The 16,349-nt window shown below is 39.6% G+C and overlaps 1 protein-coding gene across 4 annotated transcripts in view; it reads left to right on the forward strand.

The window, feature by feature from the left end:
- The window catches only part of DDX50 (DExD-box helicase 50), a 33,217-nt gene extending 24,623 nt beyond the window's left edge, over positions 1-8,594 (forward strand). For 2 of the 4 annotated variants that reach the window (XM_027530487.1, XM_027530488.1), the window contains 5 exons: positions 342-415; positions 638-797; positions 3,914-4,048; positions 5,202-5,246; positions 8,107-8,587. In XM_027530487.1, the coding sequence (XP_027386288.1) occupies positions 342-415; positions 638-797; positions 3,914-4,048; positions 5,202-5,246; positions 8,107-8,385 (693 nt within the window). In that variant the 3' untranslated portion in view covers positions 8,386-8,587. Of the gene's footprint in view, positions 1-341; positions 416-637; positions 798-3,913; positions 4,049-5,201; positions 5,247-8,106 lie in introns of all 4 variants that reach the window. The other 2 variants (XM_027530486.1, XM_027530489.1) reach the window with 2 other exon arrangements.
- The last annotated feature ends 7,755 nt before the right edge of the window (positions 8,595-16,349 follow it).

A 16,349-nucleotide genomic window follows, 5' to 3' on the forward strand; every position in this document is an offset into this window, starting at 1 on the left:
TGTAGTATTTTTCCTGTTTTTATGATGTATATTTTCATACATTATTTCACATACTTTGTACGATGAAGATAATAAGAAAAAATTTATTGTGAACAGCATCTTTTTTTAAAAATCAGCTGTTTTCTAACTGTAATTCCATGATTTGTAACTACAAGACAATTGAAAGAAAAATTTTTTTTCCATTTTTCTAGAATTTGTTATTGATGATTTATTAGGAAATCTTGTTCTGCTAGGGCTTGGAAATCTTTAAGTCCAAAAATGGAAATTCAACAATCTAGATTAATTTAGGAATTAATTGTAAAGACTTCCATTTTTCTTTAATGTAATTCTTTCATTTTCAGGGAATTACTTTTAAACGTGTAGGTGTTCCTTCTACAATGGATTTAGTTAAATCTAAAAGCATGGATGCCATCAGGTATGCTTTCTGACCTTGCTGAATGGTTTTTTCTTTTGTATTAGGCTATACATTTTTAAGCTCTCCTAGTTGACATATCAGAAAATTTAATCACCAGTTTTACCAACAGACATTTAATTATATTAAAATATGAAAACATTGCTCTCTTTTCCCATTACTTCTTTTATCTTTAATCTTTCCCATTTGTCTTGACCAAGAAAATTTGCTGTTTTTGAACCGTAGGTCTTTGGCTTCTGTTTCTTATGCTGCTGTTGATTTTTTCCGACCATCAGCTCAGAGACTGATAGAAGAGAAGGGGGCAGTGGATGCGCTGGCTGCAGCGTTAGCCCACATCTCTGGCGCGTCAAGTTTTGAACCACGATCTTTGATCACCTCCGATAAGGTAGAAATCTGTGAGAAAATTGTATGTGGTTGAGAAAGATTAAAACTGAACCATAGATATTTATCTGGAGAGAAATATAGGACATCTTTACTTTGCACAGTACTGTGTTAACTGAAACTTGTATACCAGAACCTGTTTTCTCATGGAGCCATGCAAATCGAGAAATAGACTCCAGCTAACATCAGTTCAGTTCAGTCGCTCAGTCGCTCAGTCGTGTCTGACTCTTTGCGACCCCATGAATCGCAGCACGCCAGGCCTCCCTGTCCATCACCAACTCCCAGAATTTACTCAAACTCACATCCATCGAGTCGGTGATGCAATCCAGCCATCTCATCCTCTGTCATCCCCTTCTCCTCCTGCCCCCAATCCCTCCCAGCATCAGAGTCTTTTCCAATGAGTCAACTCTTCGCATGAGGTGGCCACAGTATTGGAGTTTCAGCTTCAGCATCAGTCCTTCCAATGAACACCCAGAACTGATCTCCTTTAGGATGGACTGTTTGGATCTCCCTGCAGTCCAAGGGAATCTCAAGAGTCTTCTCCAACACAGCAGTTCAAAAGCACCAATTCTTCGGCGCTCAGCTTTCTTCACCGTCCAACTCATCTCCATACATGACCACAGGAAAAACCATAGCCTTGACTAGACAGACCTTTGTTGGCAAAGTAACATCTCTGCTTTTCAATATGCTATCTAGGTTGGTCATAACTTTCCTTTCAAGGAGTAAGCGTCTTTTAATTTCATGGCTGCAGTCACCATCTGCAGTGATTTTGGAGCCCCCCAAAATAAAGTCTGACACTGTTTCCACTGTTTCCCCATCTATTTCCCATGAAGTGATGGGACCAGATGCCATGATCTTTGTTTTCTGAATGTTGAGCTTTAAGCCAACTTTTTCACTCTCTTCTTTCACTTTCATCAAAAGGCTTTTTAGTTCTTCTTCACTTTCTGCCATAAGGGTGGTGTCATCTGCATATCTGAGGTTATTGATATTTCTCCTGGTAGTCTTGATCCCAGCTTGTGCTTCTTCCAGCCCAGCGTTTCTCCCATGCAAAGTAAGGATTGCCTGTATATGTGGGGAGTATGTGTATGTGTATAAAACACCATCTGACCTGTCCCCCTGCCAGGTCAGTATCAGATATCAAACCATACCAGAGCCATGTATTCCCATTATAAAAAGTATATTTTACTCTGTAATTAGTAAGAAATCCATGGGGTGTTATTTTAGCACTGAGCAAATACTTTATCCCTAATAACCCACCAGATACTTCTCAAGAAAACTTAAACCACATTTCTTAAGGAAACATTAAGGTACACTTTTTAAGTCATCAAATTTGTTGGCATAAAACTATTCATAATATTTCATCATTACCATTGTAATATCTTTTTTTTTACTTAAATATTTTTAATTGAAGGATAATTGCTTTATAGTATTTGTTTCATATTTGCCATACATCAACATAAGGTAGACTTTTAAACCTAAGAAGTATTTAAGAGGTCATCTAATCCCAACCTTTATCTAATAAAAAGAATCCTTCTTTGGCAGATGGGTCATCTAACCTCTGCTTAAATATCTTAGCAACAGGGTGTAGGTGGTTTTATATTTCTCTTATGGGTTAAAATCAAAATCCAAAGTCTTTACGAGGAATGTGCTGTAGGGTCTTCCCTTGCTACCTCTTTGGCCTCATCTCCTGTCACTCTCCCCTTGCTTGTTTCACCTATTGTAACCTACTTGCTGATACTCGAACATAAACTTAATCCTACACAAGGCCTTTGTGCTTGTTTGTATTATCCTGAATGTTCTTTTACTAATCTTGGCTCCCTGCTCCACTTCACTCGGCTTTCTATCAGATTATTCTGCATGTTCTTTTACTAATCTTGGCTCCCTCCTCCACTTCACTCGGCTTTCTATCAGGTATCGCTGTATCAGAGGTCTTTCCCCATCACCCTGTCTAAGGTAGCGTATTCCTGCCTTTACTCTCTATTTTCCTTTTCTTCCCCTGCTTTATTTTTTTCCCATGATTCTTATTACTATGACATTATGTGTATTTACTTCTTTGTTACCTGTCTCCTCTCCCACCATTGGACTTCACTGGTGGCTCAGTGGTGAAGAATCTGCCTGCCAAGCTGGAGACTTGGGTTTGATCCCCTTGGTCAGGAAGATTTCCTGGAAAAGGAAATGGCATGATGACTTCAGTGTTCTTGCCTGGGAAATCTCATGGACAGAGGAGCCTGGTGGGCTACAGAGTAGCAAAAGAGTTGGACACAAGTTAGCAACTAAACAGCAACAACTCCCATCATCATTCACTACCCCCACCCCAACCCCTTGCTACATGTACACTACAAGGTAACTCCCTGAGACAAAGGACTATTTACTGCTGAATCTCTAGCACCTAGGACAGTCTCTGGCACATATGTAGGGGGCACTTAACCATTTGTTACATCAATGCCTCCCTATATCTTCTTCATGTTGACTGTTTTGTTGTCCAGTGAACTTTTACAAAGCAAGTCATTTTTGCTCAAGTGTAGTCCTTCAAAAGTTTAAACACGTTTATGTCCTCTTGTTTTTCCACTCAAAGCTAACCTTGAGTCCTTCAGCATTTCCTTAATTCTTCACTACCTTATCTTATCCCTGATGCTGTAGTTTGTATAATTTCCTCTTGAAGCATTATGTTAAGAATTAAATGTAGTCTTACATCAATGTATAGAAGAATGGTACTTTCAATGATCTATAAGCATTAGTCTTATATTAGTATAGTTTATTTTTTTAGTGGTCATGTTATACTGGTCATGTTGGCTTATAAGAAGTGTACGCATGCACACTAAGTCGCTTCAATTGTGTCCAACTCTTTGCGACCCATTGGACTGTAGCCCTCCAGGCTCCTCTGTCCATGGGATTCTCCAAGCAAGAATATTGGAGTGGGTTGCCATTTCCTCCTCCAGAGGATCTTCCCTCCCCAGGGATTGAACCCTTGTCTTTTGCGTCTCCTGTGTTGGTAGGGGGGTTCTTTACCACTAGTGCCACCTGGGACGCCATAAATCAAAAAAGGCTGTTAAGTTAAAATGTTATTGTCCTATTGCTGCTGCTTTTCTCTCAAACACAGTGTGACTTTTATTCCTTAAGGGGTTTGTGACCATGACTCTGGAAAGCCCAGAAGAAATACAGGATGTCAGCTGTGCTTGGAAAGAACTTAACAGAAAGCTGAGTAGTAATGCTGTGTCCCAGATTACCAGAATGTGCCTCCTAAAAGGAAATATGGTAGGCTTTTCTAGACAACTGTTGTATATGTTTATAAAGACTAGTAGATTTTGTTCATTGTTTTTTTGAAGTCTAATGGGATGAATAATACTATTTTATCCATGTGTTAGTGTGTTTCCAGTTGGAAGTTTGGGGAGTTACGTAAGTAACCCATTCCTCTAGAAAGCTGTAAGTCATTCTCCTTAATTTGTAATTCAAGTTATCTAAGTTTCTGCCTTTGAAGGCATATGTGGTCCTGTGTGTTTATTTTTTACAATTGAGCAACATAATTGCAACAGCTAAATCTTTTTTTTTTTTAAGAGAATACACAATATTGGTTTCTAAGTGGCCTGCTATTGGTTGTTAATGAGGATAACTGAATTAGGTATTTTTGTACAGTTATGAAATAGCGAAGTTAAAGCCATCTGTAATCTTAGTGACTGATTTCTCCTAATGGTTTTGTGAAAAGACGTTATATTTATTCATCTCACCTGATTATATAAGTTCATGCTAATCTAGAATTTATTAACTTGCTTATTGGAAAGTTATCTTTCTCAAAGTTTAATATTACCTTCGAAAAAGATCGTAAGACAACTACGTACATTCAGAAAAAATGTGGAGGGGGAGGGAAAATATACTTACATCCTTAGGCCAAACCATTTGCTATATTTGGATATTAATTAACTTTCAGTGTACTGGCAGCCAAGATCAAAGAGGAAACATCTTCAGTTATTAAATTTTTAAAGGAATTTATTAGATGGGTCATTTTACACAGGACATGGAACATTATAGCGTCTACAAAAACTTTTCTAGGGAATTCTCTAGGTGCTCATTAGTAGTCAATTCTTATTAGATACTGGTTTACTTTTAAATTTAGGAAGTACAATTAACAGTCATTCTGTGTCATATATTATTATGTATTAGCTGGTTTAATTCTGTAAGCATGGGACCCACTTAATCTTTTATTTTTTTATTATTATGTATTAGCTGGTAAGCTGTAAGCATGGGACCCACTTAATCTTTTATTTTTTTATTATTATGTATTAGCTGGTAAGCTGTAATCATGGGACCCACTTAATCTTTTCTTTTTTTAGTTTATATAAAATTATAAGAAGGCATTTTAAAAAATCAACTTGTGTGCATCTAAATAAAAATATTTTCATTTTGCTTTTAGGGTGTTTGCTTTGATGTTCCCACAACTGAATCAGAAAGGTTACAGGTATATAAAAATTTTTATCCGTTAAATAGTTGAATATGTTTCTCTAAAAGACAGAGATTAAAAAGACGTATTTATAATATCTTTATAATGTGTAAATCAGTGAAAGAATCCTTAATAAACTAAAAAATTATAAATATCCAGTTTGTCAAATGTGAAAAAATAGAATTGCATACCAAATCCCCATGTCCTCATCACCCAGCTTCAGCAGTATCAGCTCACGGTCAGTTGTGTTTGATGTCTGCTTCCATCCACTTACGCTGTATTCCTTTTCTTTTTTTTTTTTTTTTTAATTTTGTTTATGCCTGTGCTGGGTCTTCCTTGCTGTGTGGGCTTTTCTTTTCCTCAGTTGCAGAGAGTGGGGCTCTTCTCTAGTTGCAGTGGCTTCTCCTGTTGCAAAGCCTGGGCTATAGCGCTCACAGGCTTCCATAGTTGAGGCACATGGGCACTGTAGTTTTAGCTCCCAGGCTCTAGAGCACAGGCTTAATATTTGTAGTACCCAGGCTTAGTTGCTCCGTGGCATGTGGGATCTTCCTGGATCAGGGATCGAACTGCCATGTTTCCTGCATTGGCAGGTGGATTCTTACCACTGAGCCACCAAGGAAGCTCTCTCCTGTATTCTTTTGAAACAAATTCTAGGAAGTCTTATCATTTCAACCATAAATACTTTTATATAGCTAAAATATTAAAAACACTTTCAAAAAACATAATACCATTATTAAACCCCCAAAATAGTAATTCATCAGTATTATCCAACTTTGTGTTTACATTTTCCCCTGTCTCCTGAATATTTTTAAATATAAGAAGGTCTGCAAAGTTCATTCTGTATAATTTGATTTTTGTCTCTTTTACTCTGTAGGTTCTCCAATTCCTTTATCTCTTTAAAAAAATTTTCCTTGTGTTTTATCTGAAGAAGAAAGAGATTGTCCACTAAATTCCTACACTGTGAAATTTGTCTATCTGTGTCCCTGATACATACATATTTGACACAAGAACGGGATTATTTGGTTTTCAAAGTCCTTTTTAAAATTCAGAATATGTTGTAAACACATTTCTTTATCAACTATACAGTTACTTACTTTTATTGGCTCCCTAGCATTTGGCCATATGGGTGACCAGCTTAACCAATGTCCTATTTTTCTGACATTTAGATTATTTCCAATACTAGTACTCTATTATAAACAGATTTGCACTGGTGGCTCAGATGGTAAAGAATCTGCCTACAATGTTTGATCCCTGGGTTGGAAAGATCCCCTGGAGAAGGAAATGGCAACCCACTCCAGTATTCTTGCTTGGAGAATTCCATGAACAGAGGAGCCTGGCAGGCTACAGTCCATGGGGTCACAAAGAGTCGGACATGACTGAGCAACTCACATGCATTATAAACAGGTCGGCCTTAAATGTTGGCATAGCTAAGTCTTTTTTTTTTTTTCATAGCTAAGTCTTTATGCATTGCCAAGTTTATTTCTTTAAGATGAACTTTTTAAGATATCTGCTTGGCCAAAAACTGTGTGTATTTTTAAGGCTCTGGTCATATATTGCCACCAGTTGTGTGTGTGGCTATTTGCCTCTGCTCATTCTGACATGTAAGGTATTTTAATATTAACTTGCCTTGGCAACTCATGATCACAATGAAAGACAGTGTAGCAGGATATGACATATTGATGCTCTTAAGCGCTGCTGATCTTTATATTTTGTTTACCCCAATATGAAATTGTTTCCAATAGCGACATTTTTAGTCCCTGTTGACAGATTTTTAATCTGCATTATCAGCTCTCAGACCTTGTTTCTGTCAGTATACCTTCTGAAAGCAATGACCACTTATTAGTGGCCTGTTTGTTTTGTGCTGAGAAACCAGTGGGCTCTTTTAGAATGTATAAACCGAGTAGGAATTTAGAGTGCCAAAATTGGCCTGAAAATCTCTCTTCCAACTAATAGTTAGCTTTTAGAAACTTTTTTGGGGGTGAGGAGGATCCAAGCTTTGTACTGTTGCATTAAATTTGAGATTTAAGTTTTAACAGGATTTTTTTCATTTTTAATGACATTTATTGTTTTTTGTGTATGTGTAGTTTTACAAGGAGTAGATGTTCATTGCAGACAACTAGAAACACATAAAAGTATAACGTAATAATCACCTGGAGAAGGGAATGGCTGCCCACTCTAGTATTCTTGCCTGGAGAATCCCATGGACAGAGGAGCCTGGTGGGCTACACTCTATGGGGTCGCAAAGAGTCGGACACGACTGAACGATTAACAAAAAAAGAGTAACAATCATACATAAATTCCCATCCCCCAGAGATAACCACTATTAGCATTTTGAAGCATTTCCTCCCAGTGTCTACATTTAAAAAAAAATTTTTAAAGATATAATTGACCTGCAAAACTGTGTTAGTTTCAGGTATACAATATAGTGATTCTATATTTATATTACAAAATGATCGCTACAATAAGTCTTGCTACTTTGATCATTCAAAAATATTACAGTATAATTAACTATATTCCCCAAGCTGTACATTTCATCCTTGTGATTAATTTATTTTGTAACTGGAAGTTTCTGTCTCTTGATCTCCTTTACCTGTTTCACTCATCCCCCTCATCTCTCTCTTCTCTGGAAACCACCTGTTTGTTCTCTGTATCTGAGTCTGTTTCTGTTTTGTTTGTTCATGAAATTTAGGAAACTTAAGTTCCTATGTTTTAGCTTTGAATATTTTTTGCTTTCTGGTTTTTAGTTTTATTCCAGATACTCTGGACTTAATGGATTGATGACATTTAGCTAATAGATATTCAAAGAGTCTCCTGTACTCATGTGCTTGCTTATGGTTTCTATTTTGCATTTGTATAATCCTGTAAATTACCCCAACAGGCAGAGTGGCATGATTCAGACTGGATACTCTCAGTGCCAGCCAAGTTGCCTGAAATTGAAGAATATTATGATGGAAACACATCTTCTAATTCCAGACAGAGGAGTGGTTGGTCAAGTGGCCGGTTGGGCCGGTCAGGCCGGTCAGGTGGTCGATCCGGTGGCCGGTCAGGTAGACAGAGTCGGCAGGGGAGTCGGACAGGAAGTCGACAAGATGGTAGAAGACGAAGTGGGAATAGAAATCGATCAAGAAGTGGGGGCCACAAGCGGAATTTTGACTGAGATAGTTAATCTTCCAGTGTGAGCTTGCCTGTTTCTGCATAATCATGTACATTATCAACCAAAAATTAGGTCATCATAGCTGAGGTCTGTGTCTGCTATTTGGAAAGAAGTTGGTTGTATTTTTTTAAAAAGTATTTCACAAGAATGGTTGTAAACAAATCTACTTATCAAGTTATACCTTTGAATAAAAAACTTCCTTTTATTGTCTCTTTTCACTGTGTGTGAAGAATTTTCTCAATGTAATCTTTTAAAATTCTTCAAAAATGTGGCAGTTAAGTCAATCTTAACATTACTTGCATAATACAAAATATGGTGTGTCTGTATTCAGATCATTCCTTCTGTATAATAATAGGGTAGAAAATAAGAAATGCCTTTTGCATTAAAGGGCTGTAAAGACTGGTGACGTGATTGGTTAGATGTAACATTTTAAATTTTAGATAAAGTTAATCAAAAGGTGTGCAAGCAGTGCATCCTCAATAATTTATTCAACAGTTAAAGTTACTTGTTGAATGTCTACTGTGTGCCCATCACTATCCTAGCCCCCAGGGCTATAGTGGTGAATAAGGCATGGTCGCCATCTTCAAGGAACTTACAGTTTACAGCAGCAATTCTGGTTGAGATTAACACCTGATGTTTAGGATGAAAGTAGCTATGGAATGTGAAGGATCTAATTGGGGTGTGCCTAATCAGCCTTAGGAGTCAGGCTTTTTTAGATGGAGTGATAGGAGAAGTAAAGCAGAAGTACAAGTTGATCTAGCCAGTTTAGAAGGGAGAGGGTTTGTAGTCAGAACAGTACAGGCCTACCTCGTTTTGTTGCACTTCACAGATAACTGTATATTTTAGAAATGGAAGGTTTGCGGCAGTCCTGTGTTGAACAAGTCTGTTGGTCCTATTTTTTCTGTTACTATTTTTGAATTAAGGTATGTACCTTATTTTAGACATGAAGCTTTATACACTTTAGACTGTTGTATAGTGTAAACATAACTTTTATATGTACTGTGAAACCAAAAAATCTGTGTGACTCACTTTATTGGAGTATTTGCTTTATTGCGGTGGTCTGGAACTGAACCCGCAGTATTTCCTAGGGATGCTTGTATACGCGGCAACCCAGAGGTAGAGAATAGCACTGTAAATCTGAAGGCCTCCACATAGTTCAGTATGGCTTACATGTGATAGAGGACAGTAATAGATAAGGATTTAGAAACCAGATTTCAAAAGTCCTGTGTGCATTTTTAAGAAATTGAAATACTGTATCACAGAACTTTTTTCTTTTTCCTTTTTTGGCCACGTGGCATGCAGGATCTTAGTTTTCAGACCAGGGATTGAACCTGCAACCCCTGCAGTGGAAGCATGGAGTCTTAACCACTGGACCACCAGAGAGGCCCCAGGAGTTGAAATATTTTCTTGAAGACAAGGGAGAATCATTAAAGAGTTGACAGTAAGAAGTGACATGATGAGATTTGTGTTCAGAAAGATTACTGACTACGTTGAGGAGACTGAATTGCAGAAGGGCCAGACTAGGCACTGTGAGCCCTCTTAAGATGCTGTCAGAGTAATCCCAGGTAGAGGTGGTGGTGGTCTGCACTAACAAATGATAGGTAACATATTTTGAGTGATGAAAACTGAGGCACTTGAGAGGTTATTGCTTATTTAGAATCACTCAGCTGGATGATATATAGTGGAGTGATGATTTAAACCAAGTCTAGCTTCTGAACCAGCACTCTTAACTACTATGCTAAATAGTGGCAGTGGGCTTTGAGAAACATGGCTAGATTTCAGAGGTTTTAGGATATGGAATTGTTAGGACTTGGTGCTTTCAATTGGAAGATAAAAGAGGCAGAAGAATTAAACCTATGTTCGTCACTGAGATAATAGGTACTAGAACAAAGAGCAAGAAAAGTTATTTGGGGGAGAGAGGGAACATGACTAGTTCAGGATTAGATGTATTTTAATATTGAGTAGTCCATATGTGGAGATAAACAGTAGGCTGTTGGATTTATATGAAGGAGAGAGGCTGTTCGAAAGATTTGGCAATAATAAATAAAAAATGGTAATTGTAGTTAAGTTAGTAGATAAGATGATCCAGGGAAAGTACAGTAAGGAAAAAGGTCTGAAAACGTAACCCAACGGCACACCAGTGTACTTACTGCTTAGCAGAGGAAAGGGGATCCCACTGAGAAGGGGTGACAAGAAGAGGGCCCAAAGCCCAGAAATATGGGGCTTCCAGAGCCACCAGAAGAGAAAATTGAAATGGCCTTTGGATTTGGCAAGCAGACATTGATATGGGGAGCAGCCATATTAACACAGTATTGAGTAGAAGCTATTTAGCCATGGCTTCAGAAGGGAGGTGAAGTAGGGATAACAAACAATGAACACGTCTTCCAGAAACTTGGCTAGGAATAAGGAAGAACAAGCTAAAATGATGTAGAAGAAAGGACGAGATTGCAGTGAGAATTTTGTGTTGGCTGGGTGGGGAGATGAGGGCAATTTGAGCATGCTGAAATACTAATATGGAAGTGGGGAGGAGAAAGAATTAATGCATGATAGATCAAAATCTCTATGAAGATCCAAACAAATGAGCTCAAGCACATTCTGGAAATTTTAGCCATAGACAGCAGAAAAGTGAAAAAATGAAAGTGTTAGTCTCTCAGTTGTGTTCGACTCTGTGACCCCATGGGCTGTAGTCTGCCAGGCTTCTATATCCATGGAATTCTCCAGGCAAGAATACTGGAGTGGGTTGCCATTTCCTTCTCCAGGGGATCTTCCTGACCGAGGGATCAACCCAGAGATTGAATCTGAGTCTCCTGCATTGCAGGCAGATTCTTTATCATCTGAATCACCAGGGAAGCCCATCTCTAATGTCAAGAGGAAGGTATGATTATCATGGAGGTGAGTTTGCAGGTGTTAAGGTAAAAAGTTGAGAGATTATCTGGCTGCTGCTGCTGCTGCTAAGTCGCTTCAGTTGTGTCCGACTCTTCAACCCCACAGACGGCAGCCCGCCAGGCTCCCCCATCCCTGGGATTCTCCAGGCAAGAACACTGGAGTGGGTTGCCATTTCCTTCTCCAATGCATGCAAGCGAAAAGTGAAAGTGAAGTGGCTCAGTCGTGTCCGACTCTCAGCGACCCCATGGACTGCAGCCTACCAGGGTCCTCCGTCCATGGGATTTTCCAGGCAAGAGTACTGGAGTGGGGTGCCATTGCCTTCTCCATATCTGGCTAATGTCTTCCTGTTTTTTCCTGTGGTAGTTTTGCATGGTCAGCCACTGAAGGTGAAAAGCGAAGTAGTAGGCTAGGAAATTTGAGGAAAGTGGAGAAACGAGAGGTATGAGAAGAGAACATAATGAAGAACTCACCAGGCAAACAGGGTCACAGAGATCCAGTTGTGATGAGAGACTGAATTTGTAGTGGCATTAGAGTGGTTGAGTGATTTCCTATGACAACACTCAGCATTGTGCTGTACGAGTGGAGGTGGGAGACAGCTGATGGGGGACTGGGGTTTTGCTCTAAGGTTAAATGATAACAAGGTGAAGATGTTAAGGATTCAGCATAAGTGATTAACAGTCCAAGGAGTCTAGACTGCTTAGGAATTGAAGTGGAGATGGGGTTGACAGTAGGGAGGACGCAGATGGGGCACAGGATTGAGGACTGAGTCTGAGGATTTAGGAGAGGAGCTTTTGAGAAGACAATTGCAGAGCAGGCCTGTTGGGGGCAAAGGTTATTTCAGTTTAGGTGGTCAAAGAACCGAGAAGCCAGTTGTTAATGTGGATGGTTTCCATGGATAATGAAGACAAATGAGAATGAAGACAAACGAGAACTGAGGAGGAAGTATAAGACTAATCCAGTTGCCAAAATACCATAAGTGGTGGAGGTTGGCAAATTACTCGAATTAGGAATGGGAAAAGGTGAGATTACCACAGATTTCCAAAGGCACAAGGGCATTTACAGGAAAGTCAAGGAGTAACTGAGGAAAAGAGGAAGACACTGACACCAGTTATACACTGGATGTGAAGGAATAAGCAATGTATGTGTGAGGAAGCAATAGGGGAGTATTTTCCAGTAAGAGCCAGATTACAGTTAGCCCAAGAGGAAAGAAGGACTGTTGGTGCTGGATTGAGAAGTTTTGATTATGGGCAGTGGGATTCCAAATAGCTAATGACTTGGGGGAGGGAAATCTAGATGGCTCTGTCTGCATTTGTGTAAGTGTGAGCTCTGTATTCAGAGAAGGCAATGGCACCCCACTCCAGTACTCTTGCCTGGAAAATCCCATGGATGGAGGAGCCTGGTAGGCTGCAGTCCATGGGGTCGCTGAGTTGGACATGATTGAGTGACTTCCCTTTCACTTTTCACTTGCATGCATTGGAGAAGGAAATGGCAACCCACTCCAGTGTTCTTGCCTGGAGAATCCCAGGGATGGGGGAGCCTGGTGGCTGCTGTCTGTGGGATCACACAGAGTCAGACATGACTGACGTGACTTAGCAGCAGCAGCAGCAGAGCTCTGTATTGATACCCAAAATGGAATAAGGGCTGCATTCCTACTGAGGTGTTTGGTACCTCAGAATAAGTTTTATTAATATAAAAGTTAATAAGGAGTGCTCAGTCTCTGCCCTTGATAGCTCAGAATATAGTGAAATAGATGGACACATAAACCTGGGTCCATGGCAATGACGAAGTGTGATGACTGGCAAACTGTACCAGAACACCAAGTGCAGCCCAGGAAGCTGGGGTGGGAGGTTCAGAGAAAGCGTTTGGCCACGATGATTGTGAGTTAAGAGAGGTAAAAGAAACAGGCACAGAGTAGCTAATACAACATGGTCTAAGCATGGCGAACGATAAGTAGTTCTTATTGTCAGGGTCTGGACTGTGAGGAAAGTGGTGGTGAGAACACGACAAGGGTCATATATTGGAAGGCTTCATAGACCTTGTTTTAGAAGAGCCACTGGAGGGTAAGGGAGAGTGAAAAAGATACACATGCAGGTAAATGCCAAGGAGAATGGATTTAAGGGGTCCCCTTGCTAAAGGCCGGCATCCTTATTAGCAAGGAAAGGGGCTGCTGCTGCTGCTAAGTCGCTTCAGTCGTGTCCGACTCTGTGCGACCCCATAGACGGCAGCCCACCAGGCTCCCCCGTCCCTGGGATTCTCCAGGCAAAAATACTGGAGTGGGTTGCCATTTCCTTCTCCAATGCATGGATGCATGCTAAGTTGCTTCAGTCATGTCTGACTCTGTGCGACCCCATGGACAGCAGCCCACCAGGTTCCTCTGTCCACGAAATTCTCTAGGCAAGAATACTGGAGTGGGTTGCCATTTCCTCCTCCGAAGGAAAGGGGCAAATCCTAAGAAAATAAAACAATAGCTTTCTCTGTCTTCTGGAAGGAGGAGGGGCAGGGCAAATTCCTTACCAAATTCTCAGCTTTGGGCTGCGTTCCACCTCTTTATCTTTGCTCCTTCTTCATAGAGCTCAGCGCCTTCAGGGCTCCACCTTTCGGCTATTCAGAGCCTTCTGTATGATGCTCTGTACCCTAGTGCTGTGGTCCCCTGATACCTACTTGAACTTGAATCTATTACCTTGATCTTCAGCTTTTGAATTTGTAAATAATGTTTTATTCCTTTCAGCATTAGAAATTTGATGATAAATTCACACTTTGGTGTGAATGTCTGAAAGCCTCCCATTTTTGTTTTGTATAATTTGGGAGTAGTGCTTAATAGTTATTTTTTAAAAACTATATTCCTTTAAAAAATATTAGTAATGTATGTTCATTGTTGGAAATTTGAAAAAAAATTGATAAACAAATGGAAGATTAAAATCACCTATAATTACCTCTTTCAGAGATCATTACTGCTTACATTTTGTTGTATAGATTTTTAATTTACTGTGTATGTGTGTGTACATACTTTTTGAAATAGAAAATTCTCCCAATTTTATGAAAACATTACATTATCTACATCAGAGGAGACTGGCTTGGCAGAATTCAAGAAGTACTTCCAATTCCCTATCAAATGGATGTAAGACCCATTTCTTCCACTTGTTACTGAATTTTGTACAGATGATTAGATTAAATATAGTAATCTGGCGACCTTTGAGCCAAAAAGGGCCATTTGCATATTTCCCCTTGGAATTTTGGCCTTGTGCCTATGTGCAGATATATTAAAAAAGAATTTACTGTATGAGCCTTGACAAAAATTTCCCATTTAGTAGCATTCTGGGCTTATTCTGTTGTTGAACATCTGTTGGTATTAAAAATGTCCCTGTACTGTGTACAGCCATATCATATACAGCAGCATCATGTAATTTTGTGGTTTATTGACTAGACTGCAACTTCCTAATTGCTTTCCTGCCCGGACATATAACTAAAATTTATTTCAAAGGGTTCCTTCCTTACCCCACTACTCGTGGAAGGCTAATGTGTGGCAGGAACTGTCCAAAATCTTAAGGATACAAAGATGGATAAATCAATCAAAGCTCCTGGCTCAAGGATATCACAGGGTGTTAAGTGAAAGCATCGTATAGTTACATAAATTTATCTGCTAAAAAATTGACACTGTGAAACATAATCTGTGAAACATGAACAATTTCCTTTGAACTGTCAGATTAAAGAATGTGCAGTAAAAACTAATCTTATGAAATACAGAAATAAAACTCCCAGTTATTTCCCTTGGTCACAAAGTGATTACATTTTGAGTTTTCTAAAAACCTTGACATACCTATGAGGCTTTTTTTTTTTTTCATGTTTTTATTTTTTAATTGAAGTATAGTTGATTTACAGTGTGAGTTTAGGTTAGTGATTCAGTTATACTGATATACATGTATCTATTTTTTTCAGATTATTTTCTCATAGGTTATTACAAAATGTTGGGTATAGTTCCCCTTATCAGTTTAAATAGCTCTTATTTATTGTGTTCTGTGTGCCAGACAATGCTAACCTTTTTCATTCATTATCTTAATTTTGTCAACCGATGAAGTTAGGTTTTGTTATCCCCATTATGCATAAGAAACTCAGATTCAGATTAAGAAATATGGCCAAAATCACAGGGCAAACGGTTCAGTTTTTCAAAGACCGTAAAGATTTCAACCCATTAAAAAAATGATTTTATGATGAAGAAGCTCCCAATTATTTGCCTCTCTAGTTCTTCACAGGAAGTTTAGCGATGTTGGTTATACGTCATTCAGTGGACCACTTTCCCTCAACCGCTTTAAGTAGTTTATGTCCAAATTCTGCAAGACTAAGACCCCCGGTATTTTCCAGTAGAAGTCTACATGGTTTTGGGACCCTATCTACAGGTCCCCACTCCAGTACTCTTGCCTGGAGAATCCCATGGATGGAGGAGCCTGGTGGGCTGTAGTCCATGGGGTCGCTAAGAGTCAGACACGACTGAGCGACTTCACTTTCTCTTTTCACTTTAATGCATTGGAAAAGGAAATGGCAACCCACTCCAGTGTTCTTGCCTGGAGAATCCCGGGGACGGGGGTGCCTGGTGGGCTGCCGTCTATGGGGTCGCACGGAGTCGGACACGACTGAAGCGACTTAGCAGCAGCTACAGGTCCCAAGGCTGGTTATGCCTTCAAAACAACTGACACTTCTCCATCTCCCCCCAGTCTACAAAGCTTATTGAAGACAGACTTCTGTGCCGAATCCCAACCTTGTTTCTCACACCTGACACGGTGAATGCTCAGCAGCTATATGTTGAGCGCACGCATTAATGAATGACCAGACCCGCTTAACATCTAGTTCTTATCTAGGCTTGTGAGTCTGGGGTCTCCTTTCAAGGGTCGACGTTTCCACAAGATGACGACACATCACGCGCGTTTGCGCGTGAAAGGACCTTACAAACGCAAAAAATCTGATACAAAGCACTGAAGAGGCGCCACTCAAAAGCAATTCCAAATCTTCATTTATCAGGCTGGGGCTAGCGAGAATCTGGGCAGTGTTCGAACGAGAATAAAATCATCCTTTGTGATTCCTGCTGC

The sequence above is a fragment of the Bos indicus x Bos taurus genome, chromosome 28 (assembly GCF_003369695.1).
Source record: "Bos indicus x Bos taurus breed Angus x Brahman F1 hybrid chromosome 28, Bos_hybrid_MaternalHap_v2.0, whole genome shotgun sequence".
Classification (NCBI taxonomy): Eukaryota; Metazoa; Chordata; class Mammalia; order Artiodactyla; family Bovidae; genus Bos; species Bos indicus x Bos taurus.